The sequence below is a fragment of the Suricata suricatta genome, chromosome 1 (genome assembly GCF_006229205.1).
Source record: "Suricata suricatta isolate VVHF042 chromosome 1, meerkat_22Aug2017_6uvM2_HiC, whole genome shotgun sequence".
In the NCBI taxonomy this organism is placed as follows: Eukaryota; Metazoa; Chordata; class Mammalia; order Carnivora; family Herpestidae; genus Suricata; species Suricata suricatta.
The window spans coordinates 49,995,733-50,023,069 of record NC_043700.1 but is presented as its reverse complement, the minus strand read 5'-3'; the positions used below and the strand labels follow the sequence as shown (position 1 = coordinate 50,023,069).

At 49.7% G+C, this 27,337-nt stretch overlaps 1 protein-coding gene and 1 long non-coding RNA gene across 4 annotated transcripts in view; one reads left to right on the top strand and one right to left on the bottom strand.

The window, feature by feature from the left end:
• Positions 1-894: 894 nt before the first annotated feature.
• Positions 895-27,337, bottom strand: part of BLK (BLK proto-oncogene, Src family tyrosine kinase) — a 77,861-nt gene continuing 51,418 nt past the window's right edge. For both annotated transcript variants that reach the window (XM_029938647.1, XM_029938648.1), the window contains 12 exons: positions 22,651-22,759; positions 20,171-20,228; positions 18,154-18,247; positions 17,129-17,227; positions 15,862-15,965; positions 10,546-10,692; positions 9,961-10,113; positions 8,518-8,697; positions 7,275-7,351; positions 4,434-4,584; positions 3,132-3,263; positions 895-2,417 (listed from right to left, as the gene is read on the bottom strand). In XM_029938647.1, the coding sequence (XP_029794507.1) occupies positions 2,212-2,417; positions 3,132-3,263; positions 4,434-4,584; positions 7,275-7,351; positions 8,518-8,697; positions 9,961-10,113; positions 10,546-10,692; positions 15,862-15,965; positions 17,129-17,227; positions 18,154-18,247; positions 20,171-20,228; positions 22,651-22,759 (1,510 nt within the window). In that variant the 3' untranslated portion in view covers positions 895-2,211. The remainder of the gene's footprint in view (positions 2,418-3,131; positions 3,264-4,433; positions 4,585-7,274; positions 7,352-8,517; positions 8,698-9,960; positions 10,114-10,545; positions 10,693-15,861; positions 15,966-17,128; positions 17,228-18,153; positions 18,248-20,170; positions 20,229-22,650; positions 22,760-27,337) is intronic.
• On the top strand, positions 20,082-23,435 carry LOC115291004. 2 transcript variants are annotated; one of them, XR_003908363.1, is made up of 4 exons: positions 20,082-20,342; positions 22,209-22,271; positions 22,362-22,479; positions 22,964-23,435. It is a non-coding gene; the product is annotated as an uncharacterized LOC115291004 (long non-coding RNA). The 2 variants fall into 2 exon arrangements; XR_003908362.1 differs by having other exon boundaries at positions 22,959-23,435.

The window sequence follows — 27,337 nt, the reverse complement described above, 5'->3', positions numbered from 1 at the left end:
CCAGGAGACACCTTCATCTTTTGGGGAAGGTGGTGGGGTCCTGGGGTGTGATGAGCCAGCCCCCCACCCTGCAGCTCGTGGACAGCTGGGGCCCATGTGGTAGGAAATCACTTCAGAGGGGCTGTGAGACCTAGGGTGCTGGTGCCCAGGCTGTAGGTCAGGCTGCTAAGCCAGAAGGAGGGACTCATTTCTTACCCTACCTCTTCTCAGTCCTGCCTCCAAAGGCACCCTTAGGTCCTCATCTGTGAACCCTGAGAGTCAGAGTTGTCTCTGTCTGGTGCTCCACCCACCCTCCACAGGCGCGGTCTGCTCTCTGATGCCCTAAATTCCAGCTTAGTTCCCACCAGCCACCCCCTCATCCTGAAAATGCTGATGCCTACTTCCTAGAGCTGTTTGAGAATCCATAGACAGTGCAGGAATGTACTCCGGAAATCACAAGGACGACATGGACTTGTGTGCTGCTTTGCCTAGTCACCTGTTTCCCTGCAGAAGCAGCCCCTCAGTGAGGTTCTCCCAGGCCAGCATCAAAGACCCCTCTCCCCCAGGACTCTGTTGCCACAGTCCAGCCTCTTGTGCTTGGGTCCATAACCCCATCCCAGCACTCACACATAGTGTGACCTTGGGAATACTACCCAGGCTCTTTAGTGCCTGGGTTTCTTCCTCTGTGCATGGCATGATAATAGTCCTACCTCCTTGGGTTATCACAAGATCAGAAGAGTCAGAACATGGCAAAGTGATGACCAGGGGTTCAAAGGGAGGGAGGGAAGAATGCAAACAAGCACAAGGGATTTTCAGGGCACTGAAAATATGTATGATAGTGTAATACTGGCAACATACCATTATACACTTGTCCAAACCCACAGAACACAACACAGAGTGAATCCTAATAATGAATTAATGTAAACTACTGGCTTTAGTTAATAATAATGTGTCAATGTATCTCATCAATTGTAACCAATGTATCACACTATTGCAAGATGTTAATAACAGGGAAAACTGAAAGGTGGGGTGAAGGGTAGGTGGGCATTCTTTGTACTTTCCTGGTAGTTTTCAGTAAACCTAAATGCTCAAAAAATCTATTATAATAAGTCTATTTCATAATAATCTGTTATAATCAATGTATTATAAATAAAACAAACAAAAAAATAAACAGCGAGTCTCCTGAGCAGTGTAAAACCTTGAACGTTTTTGGTGTTACCATCCCCTGATCATCCACGGGCATGATGCTCCTGGTCCCATGACTGGAGTCTGGGGGGCGCTCACTCCTCTCTATGCACGCATCCAACACGATTCGCGGCTACACTGTCAGAGCAAAGCGTCCCGACTCAGAACCGGAGGCCAGGATTTCTGAGGTGAGGGCGCCACCTGCTGGCCATGCTCAAGCCGCCCCTAAAGGCGATGACGGTCGAGTCTGCGGTGTTGCCCTTGGAGCTGGGAGCTCGGTTTCTACCCGAAACCCAGGGCCATCTGCGAGTCCCTTGCTGCGCCACTCATGCAAACCACCTATGTCACGTAGCGAAGTCCGGGCTCGTCACCAGTGACGACACAACAAAGCTCAGATCTCGTACCTTTGTTACGGAAGAGTCCCCAAGTGCTGGAGTGCAGTCTAGGACAGAGCTACCCGCCCAGAGCTGAAGCAAGTGGACACTTTTCTGAACGGACATCTCGGAGGACCCGGTGCTGCTTCTGGGGTAGTAGAGAAGCCACACAGGGGTCCGCGAAGCTGGGCGCAGCGCGACTCCCGGCCACTTGCAGCGCACTTCTCGCTTTGGATGCCAGCACGGGGTTGTCTTACAATGATGCCAACACTTCACAGTGTGCCAGGCATTATTCTGGACATCTTACTGGCGTTAACTAATGTAATCCCCCTGAAGAACATACGAGGTAGGTACTATTAGGGTTCTTCCCCGTTGAACAAATGAGACAGTGGAGGCACAGAGGCTAAATAACTTGCCCAAGGTCACACAGCCCAAGAAGGGTGGGACTGCGATGGGATCTCCGGAGTCCATGCTGTGTCCCACCTGTCAGCCTGCCTCTAGTCTACTTTCCTCATCTGAGAAATGGGCCTATCAATGCCTCCCTGCCCTTCCAGTCAGCCTGGGGCTGGAGTAAGAGCCGCGAGGTGAACCTGCGTTGTCAGTTCTGCAGGTCCCGGGGGTGCGAGGCATCTCCAGGCCCTGCTGGTGCCAGACCCGTTTCCTCGAGCCGGGCCTAGGGCTGTAGCTCGTACTGCCCTTCGGTGGCCGTGTGGAAGTCCTCGAGCACCGACTGCAGGAACTCGAAGGTGGGCCGCTCCTCTGGCCGGCTCCGCCAGCACTCGGTGATGACTCCGTGGTACAGCTCCAGGGGGCACGAGTCGGGGCGCGGCATGCGGTAGCCCCGCTCCAGGCAGCGGATGACCTCGGGGTTGCTCATTCCTGCAGGGTGAGGGGGTGCGGGGCGTGGCTGAGGGGCGGGGCTGGAAGCACAGACCATGGTCCCCTCCCTGCCAGGTCACCTGGCTGTCTGGCTAGTGCCGCCTTTAAACATCTATTTACTTTCCATTGCTTGGAGAGCAGCCGGAGATGAGGCTGTGAGGCAGTTCCTCCGTATGGAGCCGCGTCTTGCTTACCTGGGATTGCCCAGCACACGGCCCAAGCCCGTCACTCACTGTGCAGGTGCTTCATGAAAACCCCGCCCACCGAGCGAGACAGCTCTTCCCTCGGCCGCTAAGCTGCCCAAGCCCCTCAGACATGGGACAGGGAGACTGGGAGGTTTATAGTCAGGAGAGGGCTTTTGAGGAACCCGCCCAAGGTGGAAGGCCAAGGGGAGACAACTGTCCTCAATGGAGAACAAACCAGTTCAGCGTAAACTTGAGTTTAAACCCTGCCCTTACTTACTTCCAGGCTTTGGAGGCTCAGTGACCTCTGCTCAATGAAGGGAGTGCAGCCTGGTTGCCAGAAGCAATGTTGAGGAAGGAGGCAGAACCTCTGTCCCCAGAGAGACGTGGGTGGGTCTCTGTTCTGACTGTGGGGACTCCGTTCTGGCACGTGTGTGGGCCGCCCCAAGCACTAAGCATGAGGTATCTGTCACCACAGCCATTTCAGGGCGGCAGCAAGCCCAGCTGGTCCCTACAGGGTGAAGCCACCTACCTGGGTAGGGCACACGCCCATAAGTGACGATTTCCATCAGGAGGATTCCGAATGACCACACGTCTGATTTGATGGTGAACACCCCGAAATGGATGGCCTCGGGGGCAGTCCACTTGATGGGGAACTTGGCCCCTGAGAGAAAAGCCATGAGCAGCTTTGGGAGCCCGTGGCTAGTGACTGTCCCTATGCCCCTGCCCACTCCCCTTGTCAGGGCTTGGACCACTGTACACAATGGAGATGCTTCCAGAGACCCATCAAGACGACGGGGACACATGGCCAGCCATGTGCAGACACTACTAGGGGTCCACAGCGCAGAGGGACAACGTGACAAAATACCACCTCCATCACCCTGACTGGGTCTTTGCCCAGTGGGCTTCAGAGGCCACCAACATGTGTTTCCACCTGGGACACAAGAGGCATGTTCCACCTCAGGAATCTGCAGCTCGGGCAACTCATCCCTGCCTCAGTTCATCCCTTCCTGCCAAACGGAAATGATGACACATGGCGCGTGTACCATCTGGGGTCCCAGTGAGGAGGGAGTGCCAATCCTGCTGTCCCAGGAAGCCCTGTGGATGGCTGCAGCCCTGGGCAGCACTCAGAGCACCGGATTACCCCTCAGCTCGCCTCGCTTTCTCCGTCTCCCCAGCCAGCCTGGAGCTTCCTCGAGTAACAAGCCCTGTGATCCTTCTCCTGGACCAACTGATTAACGTGCTCAGCTAATATTGCCTGCTTGCCAGCCTACTTGATCAATGCATTTGACCATTTCGAGTCCGCTCGTGAAGAGGAGCCCTACCTCAGGTATACTAAGGAACTGAAGCAGAGTGCTCCGTGGGGTCCCTAATTCAGGCATAAGCATTTGCTGCCCACGCTTTAGAAAAGTGTTTTCTAAAGTGTGTTCTGTGAAACGCTAGTTCTGTGGGAGATTAATGGAAAAAGTATCCCGGACTCAAATTCGTTTGGGAGAGACCAGGGGAAGCACACCGTTTCTTTGCTGCAAGACTGCTCAGAGCCTTTCATGTGTTGGTGTGCACCAGGAATCTCTGAAGGGGGCATGGATGGACCATGCAGCATCTCCAAACCGCCTTCGTCACAAACCCATTCCTCATCAGGCACTAGTGCTCTGCCGACCATCTCTAGGGAAACACCAGTCTAGGTGGGCGTAAGGCCAGAACTGTGGAAACCACAATGCTCTCAGATCTCTTCACACAGGGCTCTGCTCTGTAGTGACAAGAAGTCCAAGGGGGTATAGGGAGGTGGGGAAAGTAAGGTCCAGGTCTCCCTGTAGGTGGGGGCTCTCCTCACCTTCTTGGACAGTGTATTCACTGTCAGTGATGCGGGCCAAGCCAAAGTCTGCGATTTTGCAGCACAGGGACTCAGACACCAGGATGTTGGCCGCCCTCAGGTCGCGGTGGATTGAATTCATTTGCTCGATATACGCCATTCCTTCGGCAATCTGAGGAGACAGGCCACACGAGAAAGACTGCGGAGGGACCTCCATGCGAGGACAGAGCCCACCCAGAGTCCCCTGCACAGCCAGGGTCAGGAGAGGGAGGATTCGGTCTGGAAGGCCAGCCTTCATCGTCTCACAGCCCAGAGGGGCAGGAGCACTTGGTTGGGGGGGGGGAGGGGGTTGTATTTGTTGGTAGGTGCGTAGAGGGCTGTTCTGCTGCTGGGGAAGGAGCAGCTGACTGAGTGGAGAATGAAAATGGCTTCAGCCACTCCTCTGCTAGACAAGCCATAAACCCCAGCTGCCGGAAAGCCCAGCAAGGCAGAGCCGCTGACGTCAGAGCCGGAGCGATCTGCACCCTCACCCTCTTCTCTCTCCTTGCAAATGTCTGCAGGGGAGGAAGATAGCAGAATGAAACCAGGAGAAGATGAAGGTCTCTTAGGGGGGGTAGAGGAAGAAGAGGACAGGGAAGGAGGGAAGGAGAGGGTCTCATCTCCTTGCCACGTTGGATGCCCTGTTCCTGGAGTCGTCAGCCTCCACCCTCAGCAGGTTGCTTAAGCTCTCTGAAGGGTCACTGTCCCGACCTAGAACTTGAGAGAAGGGGTCTCCAGGATATGGAGCTAGGTGAGCATTAGATGAGATAGGTGGCCAAGGCCCTAACCCAGCACCGCCGGATGCAGGTGCAGAGTCCCAATGGAAACACAGGGAATTTCTGTCCCCGATCACCAGCACTGGGCCGGGAATAACTACTTGAGTTGCTCTTGTGTCTTTTAACTGAGGAAACTCACTCGGCCTTTATCCACTGCACTCCCAATTGGTGGATGAAGAAACTGAGGCAGAGAATAGAATGCCGGTTTACATCCTCAGACCTGCTATCGCAAGAAGCCAGTCCTGGAATTCACCCCACTTCTCCGTATGTGTCTATTTGCATTGGCATAGTGGTGAGCCCATTCATTTATTTATTCCTTTGCTAAATCACTCCAATATACATTTTTGGCATAAATACCAAATGCCTGGTATCTGGACAGCATTTACCAGTACTATCCCATTAACAAGTAAGTATTGAGCAGTACTATAAATAATTTTTTTAAAAAGGTTGAGAGGGACCCAGATGTGCTTTCAAGGAGAAGGCTGTACCACACGCAATGCTAACAGAAACACATGTACCAAGTGCTCTGTGCCACTTTCCTGCCCAGGGAAATTTTAATGTGATTTAATTTAACTTAAGTCTTGAATGTTGATCAGGATTTTGCCAGATGAAATGCCAGGAATCTGCCCAGGCATTCTGAGCAGAGGGGGACGCCTGAGCAAGGGCTCACAGGCGTGACAGCACACTTGGGGGCTGTCGTGTGGCTTTGCCAAGGAAGGCACATGGGTGTGGTTGTAGGGGAGGTTTGCACTACATCCTGCAAAGCAAGAAAAGGAGTGCCCTGAAGGGCAGTGTGTGTGCCTGCAGCATGCATGGGGAGGCGCTAGCATGATGAGGATGTGGTGTACAAGCCGTTCACCCAGAAGGTTCTGACTTTCTGGTTTCCTATCCCTTAGATTCTTGGCCACATCTATGTCTAAATGCAGGTGGCTTTTCACATCCTTTGCCCTTTAGTGAACCAAGATCCCTCCAGGGATTAAAAAGGAGACAGAGGGGAGTGAGAAAAGAAAAAGAAAGAAAGAAAAAGGGGTGGACAGGCTTATCACTGTTATGTGGTTCAAAACTGGTTAGCAGCGTTAATTTTCCGAGACCCCTCACCAGCCTACTCAAACCCATCTGTGCTTACCTCAGCGGAAAAACGGCGTCGTGACATCGGTTCCTGCACTGATAATACCAGATAACACCAGACAAGGTGGGATAGGGTGGTGTGGGGTGAGGGGGAGGTTTCCACTCTGCAGCCGGATATGTGTGTGCGTTTATGTGTCTTACAGGCTGACCGCAGACCAGAGCTTTTCTGCTGAGGGTCTTAACAGACACACCCACTCAGGGCCACCAGATGTGTTTTCCTGCCAGTTAGAACCCTCAGCTAAAATCCCCGGGGAGGAAATATCCCTCCTCTTCAGTTTACTCTTTACTTCATGAAGTCTGGATTGTGATTCACCTGCTGCAGAAGGCATTTCTGGGCACCATCGGAGGAAGAAGCAAAGTCGCAACAAAACACCTGCCTACAGCGTTAAATGGGATTCATGTGAACTGAGGGGCTTCCCACAGCATCCGTTCTCCCTCTCTTCTTTAGAAATAGGACTCACCCCCTCCCATCCTGGCTGCCCAGAGTACAGACTACATTTCCAAGCTCCCTTGCAGCCTGGGTGTGGCCAGGTGCCATGGTTGGGGGGCAGGAGGGGGGGGAAGTAGGTGACTTCAGGGACATGTCTCTAAAGGGGAAGAAAGCCCTTCCCCCTTTACTTCTTGCCTGCTGAGAAGAGGACAAGATGATGAAGTGTGAGCGGCCACCAAGTACCCAGCAGGAGGAAGAAAGGTGTGGCGTTAAGTACCTGCCCCAGACTGCCCACCTCTGGGTGTTTAGGCATTTAAACCATTATTACTTTGGATTTTCTGTCCTTCACGGCCCAACCTAACTTTAATGGATACATCCTCTAAACAGCCGATTTTGATAAGCCACAGGGCACAGAGGAGAGGGCCTTGGGTCTTGGGTCCTTTTGGGCATCTTGACTCTCAGCACTGCTGCCTTTGGAAGCTCACAAACCTGGGCTGACATGTCGATCAGTCTTGGGAGGGACAGCCGGCTACCTTCATCTGTCTTCAGGAAATCCAGTAAGCAGCCTGAGGAAAGAGATGTTGCATCTGCTCTTATGCAAAATGATCCAGATCTGGCTGTGCCAGCCTCTCCCACGTGTGGCCTGGTGCCCACCTGGCGTCAGGAAGTACAGGGCGCCCTGGCAGATCTCTAGTACATAGAAGGAAAACCACCCATGGCTGCAGAGTGCTTTCTGCTTTACAGAAATTCTACTCTCAGTCCTCATAGCGCCAGGAGGCAGCAAATGTACTCCCGGCTGCTCAGAGGAGGTTAGGGTTCATCCAGGTTCAGGGTCACCAGCCAGAGAGCCAGGCACAGACCCTGCTCTTCTGACTGTAAACTCCGTGCTTACTCCTCACATGACTTTCCAAAGTGTCTTCTTGCCCCCTCATCCTCTGTTCGCAGACATTCTGCCTCTGAGGACCAAGGGACAAGAAAATGCCAGAATGGAGAGACCTGTCCCCTGGGGTTTGGTGCAGGGAACCAACGCAGCTCCTACCTGGCATCTAAGAGCTGGGAGGGACAGTCACCTGATGTGGGGCTGAGAGGTGAGCCGGGGAGCCGTCATACTCCCAGCTCAAAGCGTCCTCTTCAGGACGATTTTTAAGGAACTGTGTTAACATGGCACCTTGGGATCCTACAGGAAGCAGTGGGCAGTCGGGGTTACAGGAGGAGTGGGGAGGAGGCCACAGGCTGAGGCCCGACCTCTGGCCCACTGACCCACGAGACCTTGACCCCACCATGGACTTCAGAGGCCAGCTAGACCAATCTCTCTTTTCATCCATGTTGTCAAATGCTCATATGGTTGTCAAAGGTCCCACGCTTAGTAAGTGGCAGAACTGCTCAGAACCCATGTGTGGATGGAAGCCTAGCCCGCTACTCTCTGCAATGCTCTGTCCTCCTCAGTGGGCATCACACAGTGCTGGGCACAGAAGAAGCCTTACCAAACTGTGGGCAGAAGTGCTCCTGAATGGAGGACTCGGCTCTGTAAGAACCACTGACCCGCCTTGTTTCTCACCACACTTCCCTCCTGCTGCCCAGGCACACCGAACACCTTCGACCAGAAGGACGTTGGCTAATTGCTCTGGCCCTTGGCCCAGTGACCCCTATGGGGATCCCCTCCCCGGCAGCCCCACCCCCGTGCTCCCCTCCCAGCCCCCGCCTGGGGGATGCAGCCTCTGCCGGGTACCACCTCTGGCCATGTACTCGGTCACGATGTAAATGGGTTCCTTGGTCACCACGGCGTAGAGACGAACCAGCCTCTCATGCTGAAGAGTTTTCATCAGGTTGGCCTCACCCAGGAAGGCCTCTGGAGACATGGTCCCCTCCTTTAAAGTCTTGATGGCCACTTTCACGTTGTTCTGGTAATAACCTGGGCCCGAGGAGGGGAGAGAATAAAGATGCCATTCAGAAGACCTGGAGGTTGTAGGAGGCGATCCCTTAACCAAAATGTACATAAGCTTCCAGGAGCCCTCTTCATTTTGTAGGTGCAGGACCAAGGCCAGGGCTGTCCCCCTAAGGAAGAAGCCCTGTGCTAGAATGTACAGCTTCTGAGGGTGAGCTGGGCTTATTTGGCAGGGTGCCAGCCTGTCTCAGCCTCCCAAGCTCAACTGGAACCTCAGGCAGTTAGCCTCAGGAACTTACTCTGCCTGGGAGGGGGTCATTTTACCTCCCTGCCCACACCGGATCCGTGTTGTGTCCCTTTCATCCTCCACCTGCCTCCTTTCTTTGTACGGGTCCCTTCTACCATATGGTAGGTTCAGTATGGAAATAAGCGTCCCAGCCCATGGCAAAATTGTCTAGGTCGTAGAGGTGGCTTGCAGGCTTCCTTCCCTGCTTTCTCTGCCCCATGATGCTCCTTTCACCCTCCTTATAGTACGTGTACCTCCACATTCTCTCCTCCCTCCATCAAGTCCTCCATCCATATCGAAAGGCAAAAGACAAACAATAATTGGACTTGTCCCTTCTCAGGGGAGCTTAGCAAGGACCTATGTAGAGGTCCTGTCGTAGGTGATTCAGGCAGCAGCTGGGTCCTAGAGGATTTGAGGAGGCACCAAGGTCCTCCCTTGATATCACGCCCCAACATGGACTGTTCCAAGGATGAAATAAAACACTATCTTTTAGTCTGATAGTGCCCCATGGTGAGCAGGGGCATGATCATCAACATCACACAGGGAACTGAAAGTTAAGGGACTTGGCCAGAGCCACACAGCCACAAGCAGTGGCTTGCTCTATTATCAGACTCCCGGAGCTCCTGGTTCACCGCTTACTATGTTTAACAGGTCCTTTCCATCTGGCAAACCACAGCTAGGAGGAGAGAGCCTGATGTTCAAGTTCACACACCTGTCAATGGCAAGCTAGCCCTGGGCAGTGAAGAGTGAGGGAGGGAACCAACCAAGGTTTTGGGAGAGCTGGATTCTATTCCTACTGCACCACCATGGTGTTCTGAGGGCAAGTCACTTCAATATCCTGGCCTTCCTGTCATTATCTCATCTGTAAAATGGGTATCATAGCCTCTGTTCCTCCTCCCGAACCAATATTTTGGGGAAGCATGATGAACTGTGCATACCCTGAGACTTCTGTGCTTTGGGACACAGGGTAGGGAGAGAGAGGCTCCTGGAGGCCACATACTCACCCATCCAGACTTCGCCAAACTGCCCAGACCCGAGTTTCCTGACCAGCTTGAGAGACTGCCGGGGGATTTCCCATTCATCTTGGGCCCACAGGTTCTGAGGAGCCGGACTGACACAGGGTTGAGTGAGCCTCTGGCATAAACCATCCCCTTTCTCTGCATTAGGAAAGAAGAGATGGGGCTTGAGGTTACCAGAGCAGTCAGATTACGTCTCTCCCTCGGGAACCCTATTCTTCCCCCTCTCATTTTTGCCAACCATACGCCGATTTTCAAGTACACATGTGCATGGGCACACACATACTGCACATGCACTCAGCTATTTGCATTCATTTGTATAAAGCAAGGCATGCTGTCATTAACCTGCTCTCTGTAGGATTGACAACAGTTCTTATTCTCCAAGTGGTCACATGCTGAGCCAGAAGAGGGAATTAGGGACATAGACTTTGAGTCATTAGTTGACATTTGTCCAGCCTTGGGATAATCCACCCCCCCCCAAGATGGCATCAGTGATTCACATGATCTTGAGATCTTAGTGATAGATACAAGGGGTCCTCTGCTCCCCACCCCCATCACATCCTGTCCTCTTACGAGAATAATGTTGCACCAATGCCTGGAGAGTGGGGAAGGTGATGCGGGGGGAGATGTAATAGCCCCCTTCATCCAGGGAGCGGATCTTGTAGTGTTTGATCACCTCCCCCTGTGTGGTCACATCCTTCACAGTCAAAGAAAAGGCACCTAGAGGGGTAATATATACACATGAGAAGTAAGGCATACAGAGGGAAAATCAGGATTGGGATTTGGGCGTCTTTTCACGGCCATTGGAAATTCTGCTCTGCATTTTGACCCCTTCCAATATAAGTTACTTTTTCTTTCATCTCAACCTCAACCCTCCAGAAAACCTTTACTATCGTCTTCACCCAATTCTGACCTTGATGTTTCTCCCTCAATTTCCTAAAATTCAGTCATGGAATCACGAAACTCTGGAGCAGACAGGATGTTCTAGCAAACACGCTGTCCTTCACTTGGGCACCTGGTCATTCGGGGACCCATTGCCATGGACAATTGAGAAATGTAAAGTTATTGAAGGGACTAGGGGATTGATTGATTCATTGATTCATTCACTCATTCATTCTAGCTGAAAGGGCTGATCTTACCTCCACAAGCAATAGCAAATCCCAACCTTGAAGCACGCATGTTTGTGGAGGAGAACATGAAAAGCTATTTACTGGAGTTCTGTTCAAATTCATACACACATCTACGCATTTTGTCATGTATATTACTGTTTGCTGCCGACCATGGGTAGCAAATGCTAAAAGGTTAGGAGCAATTTAAGAAGCAAGAGTTTCCAATGGAGAAACTTCTTTTCACAAACTTGATGTTTTTTTTTTAATAAAATGCCTCTGTCCAGCTCTCTGGATAACACACCTGCCACTCTTATTCAGAAGATGGGGAAACTGAGGCCCGGAAGGGGATTGTCGGTTGTTCCAGATCACTCTGCTGGTTAGCAGCAGACTTCAGGGCTCCCGACCCTCCCTGAGTGTGCATTTACCACAAGCAGTACCATGCCGCCCCGCCAGGTGTCAGGCTCAGACCTCTCTTTTTCTGGATGTGGACACTTGATTTTTCACCTTGCAGTTTGTCTCCATCTCAACTCCCCTTTCCCTCTCAGCTCCCTTAGGTATTGCACCTCTCATCACCTACTTGCAAAAGGATGCAAGATGTGTGTACACCTTGCTGCTGCCAAGCCCATTCCTTGCCCATGACCCCAGCCCCAGCCTGCCTGCTGCAAATGGTGTACCCACCCCCTGGTAGGTGCAGCTGTGCCCCAGTGTCTAAGAAACCAGAGAGGAGCTCTAGTACATTCATCCTGACATCACCCTAGCAAGGTGCATCATAAGCGGCCATGGAGACCCCACTCTCTTCCGCACAGGGCTGCTGCCTAAGCTCATGACTTGCGGCCTCCCTCTTGTCCGGGCTCATCCAGCTGCCTGCCCCTGATATCTTTTGACAGCTCAGGTTCTTCTTAAAGGGGACCTCCAGATCCTATCAGCTTCTGGTTTGGGGCTCCCAGAGACTAAGATTTCTATTTTTTTAAGTTTATTTATTGAGAGAGAGAGAGAGAGAGAGAGAGAGAGAGAGAGAGAGAGAGAGAGCGCTCCCCTGTGTGTGGAGGAAAGGCAGAAAGAGAAAGAGAGAGAGACCCCCAAGCAGGCTCCATGCTCTATGCCAAGCCAGACACGGGGCTCGATCTCATGACCATGAGATCATGACCTCAGCCAAAATGAGAAGTTGGATGCTTAACTGACTGAGCCCCCCAGGCGCCCCCCAGAGATTGAGATTTCTTAACACTGGCAGCACTGCCTGCCTTCAGATTGGGAAACTAGTCGGTCCTCATACAGGTATGAATAAACTGAGGCTTGAGAGGCTAAGGGACGTCCTGGAGGCCACAGGGCACTAGAATTCACTTTCCCTGCTTCTGAAGGCAGCATTCCTTCCTGTCTTGCACCCCCCTGGCTGTGGCTTTCGGATGCAGATGGAAGGCGCTTGCTTTGGAGTTCTGAGGAGTATATGTGCACGTGTGTGTATATGTGTGCACGTGTGTGTAGGGTTGGTGATGCAGGGACGGTCCCGCAGCCCAGGCTCCATCTCGCCAATTTCCAGCTTGCACTAGGGTGGGCAAGGACAGGAGGGGGTACCCCCACCTTTGGAGAACCCCTTCCTCCATACTGAGGTCGTGGGCCCTTTCTCTCCACTGGGCACCTTAGCAATAGGCAATGATTAAAACATCATTCCCAGGGTGAAATCACATGATTCTGGAACTTGCTTCAACATAATAGGGAGGGGTGGGGATATACATGGAATAAGATTGGCTGAGTGATCATTCATTGAAACTGAGCATTGGCTACAAAAGCTTCCATTATACTATTCTCTCTACTTCTGTATATGTTTGAAATATTCTACAATAGCAGGACATGTATGTCATCCCCGGTGATTTCCATATTTTTTCTTGGTCATAGATGCTTTGTTGCTAAAATGGGATAGTGGCAATATCCTAATGTGTGTGTGTGCATGTGTGTGTGTGTGTGCACCCCCCCCGACACACATGTGTGTAATTTAATGCATCCATTGGTGTATTTCCAGAAATTCTGCACAGAGCACTCAATAATGCACCCCTCCTCCTCAACCCGTCCCTGACTCCCCCCTTTTTTAAAAAGTTATTTATTTGTTGAGAGAGAGAGAGAGAAAGAGAGAGGCAGGGTGGGGGAGGGAGACAGAATCCCAAGCAGGCTCTGCACCATAAGCGTGGAGTCAGATGTGGGGCTCAAACTCACAGAACCATGGGATGGAGACCTGAGCCAAAACCAAGAGTGAGCCCCCCAGACACCCCGGACCCAGACTTTTGAGGAGCTGGGAGGCCTAGGGGTCTCCCCAGAGCCTCCCCAGAGCAGCTGACTTTGTTCAGCTTTTGCTGCTCTGGTGCTTCCACTCGCTGCAGTTGTCAAGCTGTGAATGGAGCTGAGGGATGAGTCCTGGGGGGCAGCGAGGTGCTCCTACTAACCAAACCTTTGTCTATTCCCACAGCCCCAACCACGAGGAATCCACTTACAGTCCAGCCATCCTTTCTCCCCCTCCTTCTCTGATATCACTAACACCACCTCCTCTCTAGTCAAAAATTGGCCACAAGGGGAGCCTGGGTGGCTCAGTGGGTTAAGTGTCTGACTTTGACCCGGGTCATGATCTCACAGTTCTTGGGTCCAAGCCCTACAGATAGCTCAGAGCCTGGAGCCTGCTTCAGATTCTACATCTCCCTCCTTCTCTATTCCTCCCCTTCTCATGATCTGTCCCTCTCTCTCTCTTTTCACTCTCTCTCTCAAAGATAGATAAACATTAAAAAAAAGTTTTTTAATTGGCCACAAGGATGTAATGGGTCCTTATGTACCATATCCTGATAAACAAAGGCTTTCTTTACATATCTTGGGAAATTCCCCTTCATCACCCCAGGTTAAGCCAGCTTGACACATTTTAGAGCTGTTTTTTTCTTTAAAAATTTTTAAAGGTTTATTCATTTTTGAGAGAACAAGGGAGAGAGAGAGAGAGAAAGAGAGGATGTGGGGTAGGGGCAGAGAGAGAAGGAGACAGACGATCTGAAGTCGGGTTTTCTGGTGACAGCAGAGAGCCTGATATGGGACTCGAACTCACAACCCATAGGATCATGACCTGAGCCAAACTCAGATGCTAAATCAACTGAGCCACTCAGGCACCCCACATTTTAGAGCTTTTGAAGCCTCTTAGATGAGTTGGGATCTGACCCTTGTTCACTGTTGGCCTCATGTGAGTCACTTCCTCACTTAGGGACTCAGTTTCCTCATCTTCCCAATGGGGGTATTGGCTCAGCATCCCAAAGATGGCAAACATGCACCAGGAAGCATATATATATAATAAGGTTCAGAACAACACGTTCACAACAGCCCCAAACTGGAAACAGCACATGTCTACCAACATCAGAAGGGAGAAATAGCTTATGGAATATTAACATACCGGGTTCCGGATGCCAGTGAAAGTGAACAGACCACTGCCATACTCCACAACACGAGTGGACCTGTTCTGGGTGAATTGTGCCCCCTCCCCCCCGATTCTTGTGTTGAAGTCCTAAATTCCAGTACATCAGCATGTGACTATATTTGGAGGTGGGATCTTTAAAGGGGTGATTATGAGGCCACTGGGGGGGCCCTAATCCAATGACTGGGATCCTTTTAAGAGGAGACATTAGACACAGACTGAGGAAAGACCCGGTGAGGACACAGGGACAAGATGACCATCTACAAGCCAGGAGGGAGGCCTCGGAAGAAACAGTCCTGCGGACATGTTGATCCTGAACCTCTGGCTTCCAGCGTGTGAGTCAGTACATTTCTGTTGTTTCAGCCTCCCGGCATCTGGTACTTTGTTACAGTAGCCTGGCAAATTAACCTAGAATCTCACCATGTCGGGTAAAAGGAACAAGACTCACAAAAATAAAAATAGTACAATTCCACTTGCGTAAAGTTGAAGAACAGACAAAACATGGACAATAAAACTGTGAGGAAAAGCAAGGAAGGATTTCCCCCAAAATGGAGATAGCAGTGACCTGTCTAGGGGGTGGGGAGCTTGACTATGAAATGGGCGCAAGCGGAGCAGTGAGAGGGGCTCTCTCGTGGTTGTGCAGCCGTTTACTGACTATGACTCTATATGTATAATTATGGACTCATAATTTTTACAACTTTTATGTCTTATATTTCATTACAAAAGGAGCTTTAAGAAGGAGAGAAGACTAAATGAGAGACAACGAGAAAGCGCAGTGGCCCGGACGGTGGCAGAAAGGTTTCTCTTAGCAGGTTTGAATCCATGAGTGCTCCCGGCTCTCCACAATGGCCACCCCCTTCATTTCCAGCCGCGGGCCATTCTGCAAACTTACGTCACCTTCCAAGCTCCTGGAAGTGTCTGAGGTCACAAGCCTCTGGCTGAGATGGTCTCTAACGAGTCTCAGCTCCCAAATCCTTTGATTCCAAAATGTGGCTCTGTGTCGTGCCCCCTCTTCAGACCCCATCGGCCTCAGCACCCTCCCTGAGCCAGACGTGGTGCACAGCGGCCCTGGGTGAGAGCGGCTCTCCAACTGCATCTCCTACCTGCACGTTGTACATGTCTAGCCTGGCCAGGGGACGCCGATTGGCACCACAGCCTCACACTCAACCACAAGGCACTAGATGGGCTGTCCAGGCGGGGCCTGAATTGGAAGGGAGACCAGAGGTCCAGAAGCCACTGGAATCTCCTGACTGGTGTTTCCCTCCCATTCTCCCCTCCCAGAAGCAGCGTCAGGTCGGGCTTCCCGGGGACTGCACAGGAAGGGCACGCAGGCCCCATGCTTACCTTTGTTGGTTTCACTCTCTCTGATAAGAAAGGAGCCTGCCTTATTGATCGGAGCCAGAAGCTGCCTCTCAGCATCTTTCCGGCTAATTGATCTGAAGAACCACCTGCAAAAGGCAAAGGCAGGCAAACCTCAGAGGCTAGCCGTGATCCACGGAATATCCTTGTCCAAACCTCCCTTCTAAGCCGTACGCCTCACCCCAAGAAATAAAACAGTGTTTTCCTATTTTTGAGTTAACCCTGAACTAACAACACTCCTCACATCTTGGTTCATGAAATGCCCCTTGGTCCCTGTGCCTCCCTTTTCTTCTCGCTTCTCATCAGCGAATGGACTATTTTCTTGAAATGAGAATATTTGGGGGGATGCCCCTTGTTAATTCTATTCTTGGAAAATGCACCCAACCGCCATCCCTCAAAGCACACCCCGAGGTACCTGGGTGGCTCAGTTGGTTAAGCATCTGACTTTGGTTCAGATCATGATCTCACAGCTTGTGGTTCAAGCTCCGCATCAGCCTGCTTCAGATTCTATGTCTCCCTCTCTCTCTTTCCCTCCCTCATTTGCTCTCTGCCTCTCTCTCTCTCTTAAAAATAAATGTTAAAAAAATTTTAAAAGTGAAAAGCACACCCTCCTCGAGGTCAAGTCTCTGAATTAGACAAAGTGCTGAGACTCTCAGAGCACAGATTCCTGCCCTGCTCCTCTCAAGCCTGGACCAGCAGGTGTGGAAGTGCGTGCCCCTGGTCCCACATCTTTACAGCTTTCTCAGTCCTTGGGCAGAGTCAGGCTCTGGTACTGCTTGCTCAGTGCATGCTGTGTGAGGGGGACCTTCCTGGTGCCGCGTGGAAGGAGGTTATGAGGACGCTGGGGAGCGCTGCCCTCCGTAACCCAATTCTGAGTGAGGTCACCACTCTGTGAGTCCCCCTGAGGTCTGAACTCCTGAGTCCTGCCCACTGGAGGTTTCGGAGGAGAGGGGCTGATCGCTGCACCTTGATGCTGGCTTTGCGGGGCCAGGGGCCAGGAAAGGGGCAGCCCCATTTCACAGACGGGAAGAGTGTGGTGAGCACGGAGGGGCGGCTCCCCGAGCACCAGACAGCCATGTGTGTGTCATCTGGGGTGGTGGACAAGCCTTCCCCAGCAATTCCAATTCCCGCCCCCTCCATGCTGGGCTCACAGAGGCTCACTTTTCAGCCCCGCTGGGCCCCCTCCCTGCCCAGCGGCTCCCAGAGCAGCAAGCACCCCTCTACTTTGAGAGCCTTCCATTCATCCACCTACTTTTCCACCTCCAGGGTCTCTACTCGGGCCACGAAGTTGCTGGGCACGTAGCCTTCTCTTCCCGTGATGAGAGACCTGGCCAACCACCAGTCTCCGGCTCTACGGAGGAGGAGGAAAAACAAAAATGGGATCGTGGCTCCTGTGGGCCTCTCCCAGGGGGGCAGCTCCCGACCCTCTCCGCAGGAGGATTTCATCCCTGAGGCAGAGGATTCACAGAGGGCTGGTGAGAGGAAACCTGGACAAGTTGCTGGGGGCTGGGGGGAGGTGCTAACGCTGAGCATCTGGCAGGCTCAGGGAGGAAGGGGACGGTGGGGCCTCCAGGGGAAGTTTTTCCAGACAGCCTGACCGCCCCAGAGGGCCCCTGTCTTCCCTGAGTAGCCTTCCTCTTGATTAATGGGACAGGGGAAGAATTTAGTGAGTGAGTTGAGACTGGACGGGAAAGCCAAAAGCAGAAGGAGAGGGGCTCAGAGGAGGAGCCGGGAGCCCCGTGTAGACCCAGAAGGCTGGGGCTTTTGGCTCAAGGCCATTTCAGAACTTCAAGAACAAAAGCAGGCCCCCAGGGTTCCATAGGACAAGCCAGATGTTTGAGAGAGAACAGACTTTGGCAGAATTTCTGAGAAGACTGGAAATAAAGTTGATTTCACTAGGAGAATCCTGTGTGAGATCTTGTCTGGCAAGGGAGACACAAGAAGCTGTGGTGGCTCAGCTAGACAAGCACTGTCAGGAGAGCTGCATGGAGGAGGTGATATTCGTAGAGGTTTTGAAGAGGATTTTGACAGTAGAGCAGGAGAGAGAGGAAGGAAACCACCACATGAAGAAGACTTTGGAATGGTAGGTAGAAGGAAAACCATAGGGTCAAGTTAAAGAAGAGGGGGTGACTGGCTGGGGCAGGGCATGGAGAAGGTCCTATGGAGGCAGCTGTGGAGGGTGTGGTGGGGTGGGGAAGTGGATGGCGGACTGGGGGTCCTGCCGTGACAGGGAGCCACAGAGGCCTCTGACCACAGCACCACCTTCCAGAAACTTACTCCTTTAATATCTGCAGCTTCTCCCCCTTCAGCATCTGCAGGTCCCTGTCGTTCACTGAGGTGTAGTCATACAGGGCCACCACGAAATGCTCCTCTAGGGGGAACAAGGAAGAGATGGGCACCACCGGGCGCGCAGGTAAGTCCGTGTGGTGGGCCATCTCTGGCTGCTAAGGGGTCAGGATGAGGCAGAGACAGGGAGGATCTGGTGAACTTTCTTGTCGGCAGACTGACCTCCTGACCTTGCTGCTGAGAACAAGGAATGGACTGCCCCTCAGAGCCCATCCTGCTTCTCTTCTGCTCTCCACATAGAAGCCCTAAGGCCTGGACAGGGTGTGGTCTAAGGGATTGGATAGTCCAAAGATCTAGGGAAATTGGCCACATGGGTCAAGTTTGGGAATAAGTGTCAGCTGATTCCTTATCGCCTCAGAGAACATAGGCTTCCCTACTCTTCCCCTTCCCCACCAGCCCCTTCCCACTTCTTTTCCAAGGAGGGTAGTGGTCTTGGAACATGGCCACTGTAACCTTGACCTGTAACCATGCCCAAGGCCCTGTCCCAGTGCTCCTGGTGGGCAGTCCCCCTGACTTGCTGGTGGTCCCTGGAATGGATGTTCAGATCACCACTGCTAGTGAGGAGGGCTTTTCTGCACAGCTCCAGGGAGCCAAGACCCACCTGGGAATGGTCACTTGGGGACCACCTAGCTTACCTTCGAGTAAATCAGCCAGCTTTGTGACCGAGGTGTGGGGTGACATTGGGCTCATCACTTCCCCATGGTGGGAAGAGGCGATTGGAATAGACGACAGTGGCCTCCTCCAGTTCTGAGGTTCAAGTTACTGCACCAAAGGCAGTTAGTTTACGCCTCTCCCCCCCCTCCACCCCCCAGGGTTTCCTTACTGGAGATGTTAAGCCCCCAGCAAGAAGTGAAGGGTAAGCCCTGGTAATTAATGGTGATTTGTGGTAATTAATTGTGATCCCCAGCAGGATGAGAAACACCAGTGGGAGAACTAATCTCGATCCAGCATTTTGCTCATGAATCTGACCGACTCGGAGCTCTTTTGGGGGAGGAGCCACGTCTCATTCAGTTCTATAGTTTCCCCAGGACTCGACCCGGCCAGGCTCCAGGTGCTATTTGCTCAGTGCATGCTGTATGGGAATGAGCGACCGATGCTGACAGAGCTCCTGGTGCCGTGTGGAAGTGGGTTAAAAGTGCCTGTAAGCCGGGTCTGAACGAAGCTACCATCCTGTGAGTGCCCCCAGTCCAGACTCCTGACCCAGGAAGGCCAAGGTCACTCATGGGACCCCCAACTGTCCTATCCATCAGAGTGGAAGTAGTGACTGGGGGTGAGGGAGGATGGTGTGAGCGGTCAGAAGGTCGGCAGCAACTTTGGATAGTGGGGAAGAAGTGGGAAAAAGATGGGGCTGGGGCGCCTGGGTTAAGTGTCCTACTTCAGGTCATTTCATGATCTCACGGTTCGTGAGTTCGAGCCCTGTGTCGGGCTCTGTGCTGACAGCTCAGAGCCTGGAGCCTGCTTGGATTTTGTGTCTCCCTCTCTCTCTGCCCCTTCCCCACTCACACTCTGTGTGTCTTTCTCTCTCTCTCTCTCTCCCAGGGAGGGGAACAAAGGTGCTTCCAATAGACCTAGAGCAGAAGGGAAGATGCCGACCCGTCATAGGCCCTTGCCCTTTGAGGTTGGGAGTTAGAATCTTTGGAAACTTGGGTTTGTCTTTATGCCATTTGTATTTACTGTAATGGTTTTCTTTTTGTCTCCTTTATAGTCTGTAAAGTCCTTTTTTAAAGACAACCCACCCAGTCTCAGATACAGGAACTGGTGCTTGGTTCCTGGAGAGGCCCCCAAGGGCAGGGGAAGTCTGTGCTCATTCCGCACGCCATCCCCGCCTTCTTTCTGACCCTAGAGGGCCCGCCCAGTCCTCTCACAGAAGCTGCCCCCTACTGGGCGCCTGTGCCTTCTGCTCATGGCCTGGCAGGGAGCCTCAGTTTCCAAAGCAGCCCCTTCTTACCTTGGTCCCAGCTCGTGTCTGCGTCCGGAGGCGAAGGAGCCAGGTGGTTAAACAGGACCTGGAGTAGAGACCCAGGCCCGCTGCGTTAGCCCGATGCCCGCGGCCTGGGCACGGCCCGGTGGGCCGCTGGGCGGTCTGTGGGGCGCTGCTTTGTCAGCAGGAAGTCGCACAGGTAAATTGTACACACTCGCAGGTACCACTGCCGTCTCACACAAGATGTGCACGGGGTTAGAGGAAGGGGCTGGGGGTGCCCCACCCTTGTAAGGGGCAGCTGGGGAATGGGGGAGGTGGGGGGGAGGTGGGAAGCCGGAACACCTGGGTTAAGCTCCTGGCTCTGCCATTAAATCATGAAGCTGCCAAAGGGTATTTGTTCTCGGAAAATTATTTTAAAAGCATATTTCCCTAAAACTCAACAAATACATCCCTCGGTGTGTACCCTGTAGAGAAACTTCTGTGTATGTGTACCAGGAAACACATTTGAGAGTGCTCCCAGCAATAATAATAATAATAATAACAACAATAAGTAAAAATTGTAAAGTGTGGAAATCATCCTTATGACTAATGACAGAGGAACAGAAAAACTGGGGCGTAGTTGTGCGAGGAAATCCCGTGCCCCTGTGGGAGCTGAAGAGCTCTAGCTACCTGCGTCGACCTGGATGACGGTCGCAAATGTAAGTCCGAAAACCAAGACTCAGAAGAACACATGCTGTTTGACTCGATTGACTGAAAGTTCGTAAGGGGCAAATTTGAAGCAAAGTCTTTAACAGTATCCACACATGCGATGACACACAAAATAGCAAAGCTACGGAATGATAAACGCATTGAGGATAGGGGGTTCTGGGGTGAAGGACAGATTGGGGGACAGCGGTCACTTTCGCCTTCTGAAGATGGGAGGGGCTGCACTGCCTGTTCATCTCATTCCTCTTTCAACTTGACGCATGTGCCATAAATAGTCCATTTTTGGACTCCATGTTTACTGAACACAATTTTGAAGTAGCTTTTTGCAAAATGGTAAGTATAGTTTGGCCCGATTGAAAATATAAACACACGGGGCTCCTGGGTGGCTCAGTTGGTTACGTGTCTGACTCTCGATTTCGGCTCTTCTCATGGTCTCATGGTTGTGAGATTGAGTCCCACATCGGGCTCTGTGCTGACAGCATGAAGCCTACTTAAGATTCTCTCTTACTCCCTCTCTCTGCCCTTCCCCTGCTCATTTTCTCTCTCGCTCTCAAAAATTAGTAAACATTTAAAAAAGAAAGAAAATATAAACACAGTATAAAACTGAGTAAAAGAGTCTGGTGGCAGGAGCTCTGAAGTGCTAACTCTGGGTATGGTTGGCTAGTAAGATAATGAGTATTTACAATTTTTCTCCATAATTAGTATATATTATGTGATTTTTTTAAAAGTTAAAAACAGTCCAGGCTCTATAGCAGGTACCTTTGGGAAAATTAGTCTGTGTAAGTCTGAGTTGACCCCTGTCAACAAACATTTCATTGTTCCGTGCCAAGCCCTGGGCTAAGTTGGGACACATAAAATGCCTGGTTTGTCTAAGAAATGAGATTAGCGGTCCCCACTTCTCATCAGGTCACTGCTGGAGTTAAGCGATGACCAGCTGCATGTGCCCCTGGAGACAGAGAGCAAGAGAGCAGGTTTCAGGAATGACTCGCCACTGTCCCAAACCAAAAAGGGGTGGCTGGCCAGGTGGGAGAGGGGGATGTCACACACAATCATCTAAAAATGCATCTTGGGAATGCAGTAGCCTCCACGGAAGGGTGCTAACCTCTTCGTAAACAAGTCAGAACTGCATCGCAGGCTCCACGGGAACTTGAGGGTTAGCTGGGGAGGTGTGGATAGTTTTAAGATTCCTCATCCCCGAGAGTAAGCTCCTTGGAATGAGGCAGCCGTTCCAGGAAGGGGACAATGACCTCTAGGAGCTTCTGGGTAGGGACGGGGCAGCAAATGTTGCTAAATGCCCCAAACCCTTTTCCACCACACTCTCCTCTCAAGCTGACTTTTTTGACTTCTTTTTCTCTTCAAGGTTCCCCTTGCAAAATGAAAACTAGCTAAGAATTGTCAGAGACTAACCTGGTCCTGTATAAAGGTAATATATTATGGGATTGTATAGTTGCATATACATCACATACTGTTACATCCCTGTCAAAAAGGCACTTTCATTATACCCATTTTACAGATGCAGAAACTGAGGCATAGGGGAGTTAAGTAACCTGCTTCAAAGTACACAGAAAATCCATGTAAGCACTGGCAATCTGGCTGCTAAACGTTCCACTATCCTGCCACACCAACATGAGGTGGGTGCCACGTTTGGTGGCAGTGGCAGAGGGCCGATTTGTCAGAGCCTTGTATTCTCTAGAGATGGCGCTAGGCTAGCTGGAGACAAGCAGCACCCCCAAGGGTGCTGCCCTTGCTCTCGGCTCCTCTTCCTCCCCCGCCCTCCCCAGCCGGGAACAGCCATCACTCACCAGGGGGGGCAGTGGTGGGGGGTCTCTGCTCTGGGTGCTGACCTTCACAGGGCTCCAGCGGCCCTTACCCTTCTGCTTCATCTGCTTTTTGCTGCTCACCACTCCCATCCTGTCGGAGAGCACACAGCAGATTGGTGATGTGAGTAGGTCTGCAGAGCCTTAGTATAGAAGAGCTCCCCCAACCCCTTCCAAGTGGCCAATTAGAAAGGCAGGGTGGAAGTGGGAGGGGCAGTGAAGGCCAAAATCAGAACATGGAGTCAGTAAGCAGTTGGAGGGGTTAGGTTTGCATCCATCTTTTTTTTCCCCAGAGCAGGAAGAAGTGGACGGGAGAGGACAAAAAACTGGTTTTGGACACAGAGGTCATCTGGGTCTGAGCAAACTGCCAGAAACTGCTGCGATGGACCCCAGTGACTTGGGGACAGGAACCATCTAGAAGGAGTCTGACCAACGTGCCTGGTGGTTTGGGTTCTAGCCTTCATTTTGCCGCTGGCTGTATTACTTGGGAAGGCCAAGTTCCTCTCTTGGCCCACTTTAGGACATGTCTGAGGTTCTTTCCCACTCAGATTTTCAGATAAAATGCTATAAATTCAGGGCACACTGAAGGCCCAGGCGTCTGAGACCAACTGCATCTTCTCAGAAATATCAGGGAGTCTTCCATACGTGAGAGAGACATGGCCAAGGTTTTTCTTGGGTAAAGGATCACAGAGTCATAGAAGTGGGAAAGACCCCAGAGACCGCAGCCAACACACCACATCAGCACCGCCCTCATTCCACGGGCAGCTAGGAAGGACTTGCTCTTGAGCTTCACAAAGCCTATCTCACATCATTCTTTTATCTCTAAAGTAAGTGTAAGTAAGTAAAGTAAGACCTTGAGTGTCTGTTCTTGTGTGAAGGGCCGTGGGGCTGGTGGAGAACTCCTAACCGCTTTCAGATGTGTACATTCAGATGTATTTCATCGACTCTAGAATGCACCCTTTATTCACATTTCTTTTAAAAATTTTCATGTTTTATTTATTTTTGAGAGAGACAGAGAGACAGTGTGAGCAGGGGACGGTCAGAGAGAGAGGGAGACACAGAATCCAAAGACAGGCTCCAGGCTCTGAGCCGTCAGTACAGAGCTCGACGTGGGGCCCGAACCCATGAACCGTGAGATCATGACCTGAGCAGAAGTCGGACGCCCAACTGACTGAGCCCCCCTTTTTTCACATTTCAATATCTCTTGAAACTGATGTGTTTTACAACTGATGATGATGTTTAAAGTAAATAGCAGCCTCTTTCTTCCCTCTCTTTTAGTGACACATAGAATAAATGCTAGTCTTCCAAACAGCGGTGTCTTAGATTTACTGAAATACAGTGGTGCTTTTCTTCCAGAAAGTTGACCGCACATGTCTCATATTAATTCTCAAATTCGTGTTGAAAAAAAGGAAGATCATAATAATTTTAAATATGGGAGAGAGACCCAGTAAAATAATCCATAAGCCGTTTTGTGAGTGTGCCTTGCATACAGAACATGCAATACTTCACATTTGTCAAGAACAATATTTCTTTGTATTCAAGTAGCTTCTATATGTCAGTTTGGATAAACCTTAGCAGCAAATGAAATTTGATGCCGAAGTTACAGGCCAAAATTTCAGTTTTCAGGGATTTCTTGGCATCAGAATTCTGGATAAGGGATTAGGGATTTCTATTAAGAATTTATACTTAATTTTACCAGGTAACCTCGTTAGTGTCTCTTAATATGATCATTTAATTTGTTGATGTAATGAATTATGTTGATAAATTTTCAGCCACTGAAACATCCTTGTATTCTAAAATAAAAGCTATTTGTTTACAATTCATTAGTCTTTTTGGTACATGGATGGATCCTATTTCTAATGTTTTATTTCAAATGAGAATTAATATTCCCAAATGGGGTCTGTCTCTGAGGAGTTAGCATTAAGATGATACTGACTTTGTAACATGCAGGAAACTCTCCGTCCTTCGTATGGCTTTGAATAATACTGGGACTCTGTTCTTTAAAGGCTAGCTAGAACTCAGCCAGTAAGTCATCTGTTCTGGGGTCCTTTTTTTTTTAATGTTTACTCAGTTTTGAGACAGAGAGACAGAGCATGAGCAGGGGACGGGGAGAGAGAGAGGGACACACAGAATCTGAAGCAGGCTCCAGACTTTGAGCTGTCCGCGCAAAGCTCAACGTGTGGCTCAAATTCATGAGCTGTGAAATCATGACCTGAGTTGGAGTCAGACGCTTAATGGACTAAGCCACCCAGGTGCCCCTGTTCTGGGGTCTTTTTAAAAAGTAGATCTTTAATTTAAGAAACAAAACAGATGAACATAGGAGAAGGATAGGAAATATAAAATAAGATAAAAACATAGAGAGAGCCAAACTGTAAGAGACTCTTCAATATAGAGAACAAACTGAGGGTTCATGGAGGGGGGTGACTGTCATCGGGGAGGGCAGTTGTTGGGATGAAACCTGGGTGTTGTAGGTAAGAGCTCAGTCACTCGATTCACTCCTGAAACCAGTGCTACACTGTGTGTTAACTAACGTGAATTTAAATGTAAAAATAAATAAATAAAATCTTCAAAAAGAAAAAATGTAAAATAAATTTTGAAAATTAAATAAATAAAAAGTAGATCTTCAAGTACATTTCAAATTCTTCTACAGGAATTTGTTGGTTCTTGTTTTTCCTCCTCCTTGCATTATTTTGATGATTATATGATTTATTAGGAGACCTTTGATTTCCTCCACATTTTCTAATTTGTTGCTTAAAGTTTTACGTAGTATTGTCTTGTAATTATTTTAATCTCCTCTCTTTCTTGATTATGTCCTCTTCCTCATTCCTAAGAGAAATTAAGTGTACTTTCAGTAATAATTACAATTTTTAATTGGATAAAATTGTCTGAAGTTTGCTATGACCAAATACAACTTTAATCTAACTTTAAAACTATGAAAAAGAGCACTGTAATTAAAATAGCTTACAACTGGAGTAAGAATAGAGATATAATCAGTAAAGCAGAAAAATAAGCATGCAAACAGATTCCAGTACATTTGGAACTGCCTATATGAAAAGGGTAGCATTTTACTTCAATGGAGAACTGAAAGTTTATTTTTAATAAATGGTATTAGGAAAAATGGCCGTCTACCTAGAAGAAAGTACAATCAAACCCCTACCTCACACCATATTAAAAAATAATTTCCATGTATACTGAAAAAATTTTTTTAATTTAAATAACTGAAAGAAATTATTTGAATTTAAGAAGGAATTAATGAAAGACAATTTAAGAAACTATACATATTATCCAGAGTTTGGAGACAGCAGTTAACAAAAGTAAAATAGCCAGACGCTAAGAGAAGACAAAAAGACATATTAATAATAAAAGACATATTTATAAACACAAAAGGTATTATATGATAAAAAAAAATTATGAAGTCAGTACATAAGCAATAGACTGAGGAAAAGATTTGCAAACCATGCCAAAGATAAATGTCTATGTATAATATACAGAGAGTTCATGAAAACGAACAAGAAGTATGGGTCTAGCATACGTCTACTTGATAGAAAAGTGAGTAAAGATTATAAAAATAGGCAGTTTATCCAACACAAATCCATTTGGCCAATTGAACATGTGAAAATGTTAAAATTACCTATCAGGTGGAAAATGCAAATAAAGATAATAAAATATCACATCCTATCAATAAGATGGGGGGAAGAAAAGGAATAATATCAACTGTTGATGGTACAACAAGAGAGAATTATGTTTTCATACATTTCTGGAGTGAAAGTATTTATTATCTTATTGTTATTTCATTTCTTTTTCCCCACTGTATTTCTAGGATGAACCTTATGAGGGCTGGGATCTTCGTCTTACTCACTGTTGAGCCTAAATTGTTAAAGCAGTGCCAGGCAAGGGGTAAGGGCTTAATAAACAGTTATCAGACAAATAAAATATGAAATATTACCAACCACGTAGGCATTTTTCAAATTCTATTAAAATTTAAAAATACATGGGGTGCCTAGGTGGCTCAGTCGGTTAAGCATCCGGCTTCAGCTCAGGTCATGGTCTCACAGTTCATGGGTTAGAGCCCCACATCGGGCTCTGAGCTAGCTGTCAGCACGGGGCTCTGTGCTGACAGCTAGCTCAGAGCCTGGAGCCTGTCTTCAGATTCTGTATCTCCCTCTCTCTTTGACCCTCCCCTGCCCATGCTGTCTCTGTTTCTCAAAAATAAATAAAAATACATAAAAAAATTTTAAAAAAATACAGGGGCACCTGGGTGACATGGTCGGTTGAACATCCGACTCTTGATTTCAGCTCAGGTCATGATCTCACCATGCCTGGCATTGAGCCCTGTGTTGGGCTCTGTGCTGACAGTGCAAACCCTGCCTAGGATTCTCTCTTTCTCCCTCTCTCTCTCTGTTCTTCCCCCACTTGTGCTTGCTCTCTTACTCTCTCAGTCTCTCTTAAAGTAAATAAACTTAAAAAAATTTTTTAAATGCATATTCCTTTCCATTTCCAATCCCACTTCTGGGAATCTCACAGACTAATAAAACATCATTATATAGGAATGTACATAATATAAAAATGTTTACTGCAGCAATATTTGTAGCCACAAAAAACAAAACAAAACAGAATTTTGCAACTACTCACCATTCAGGGGAATTGTTAAATATATCTGCATTCTAAACTA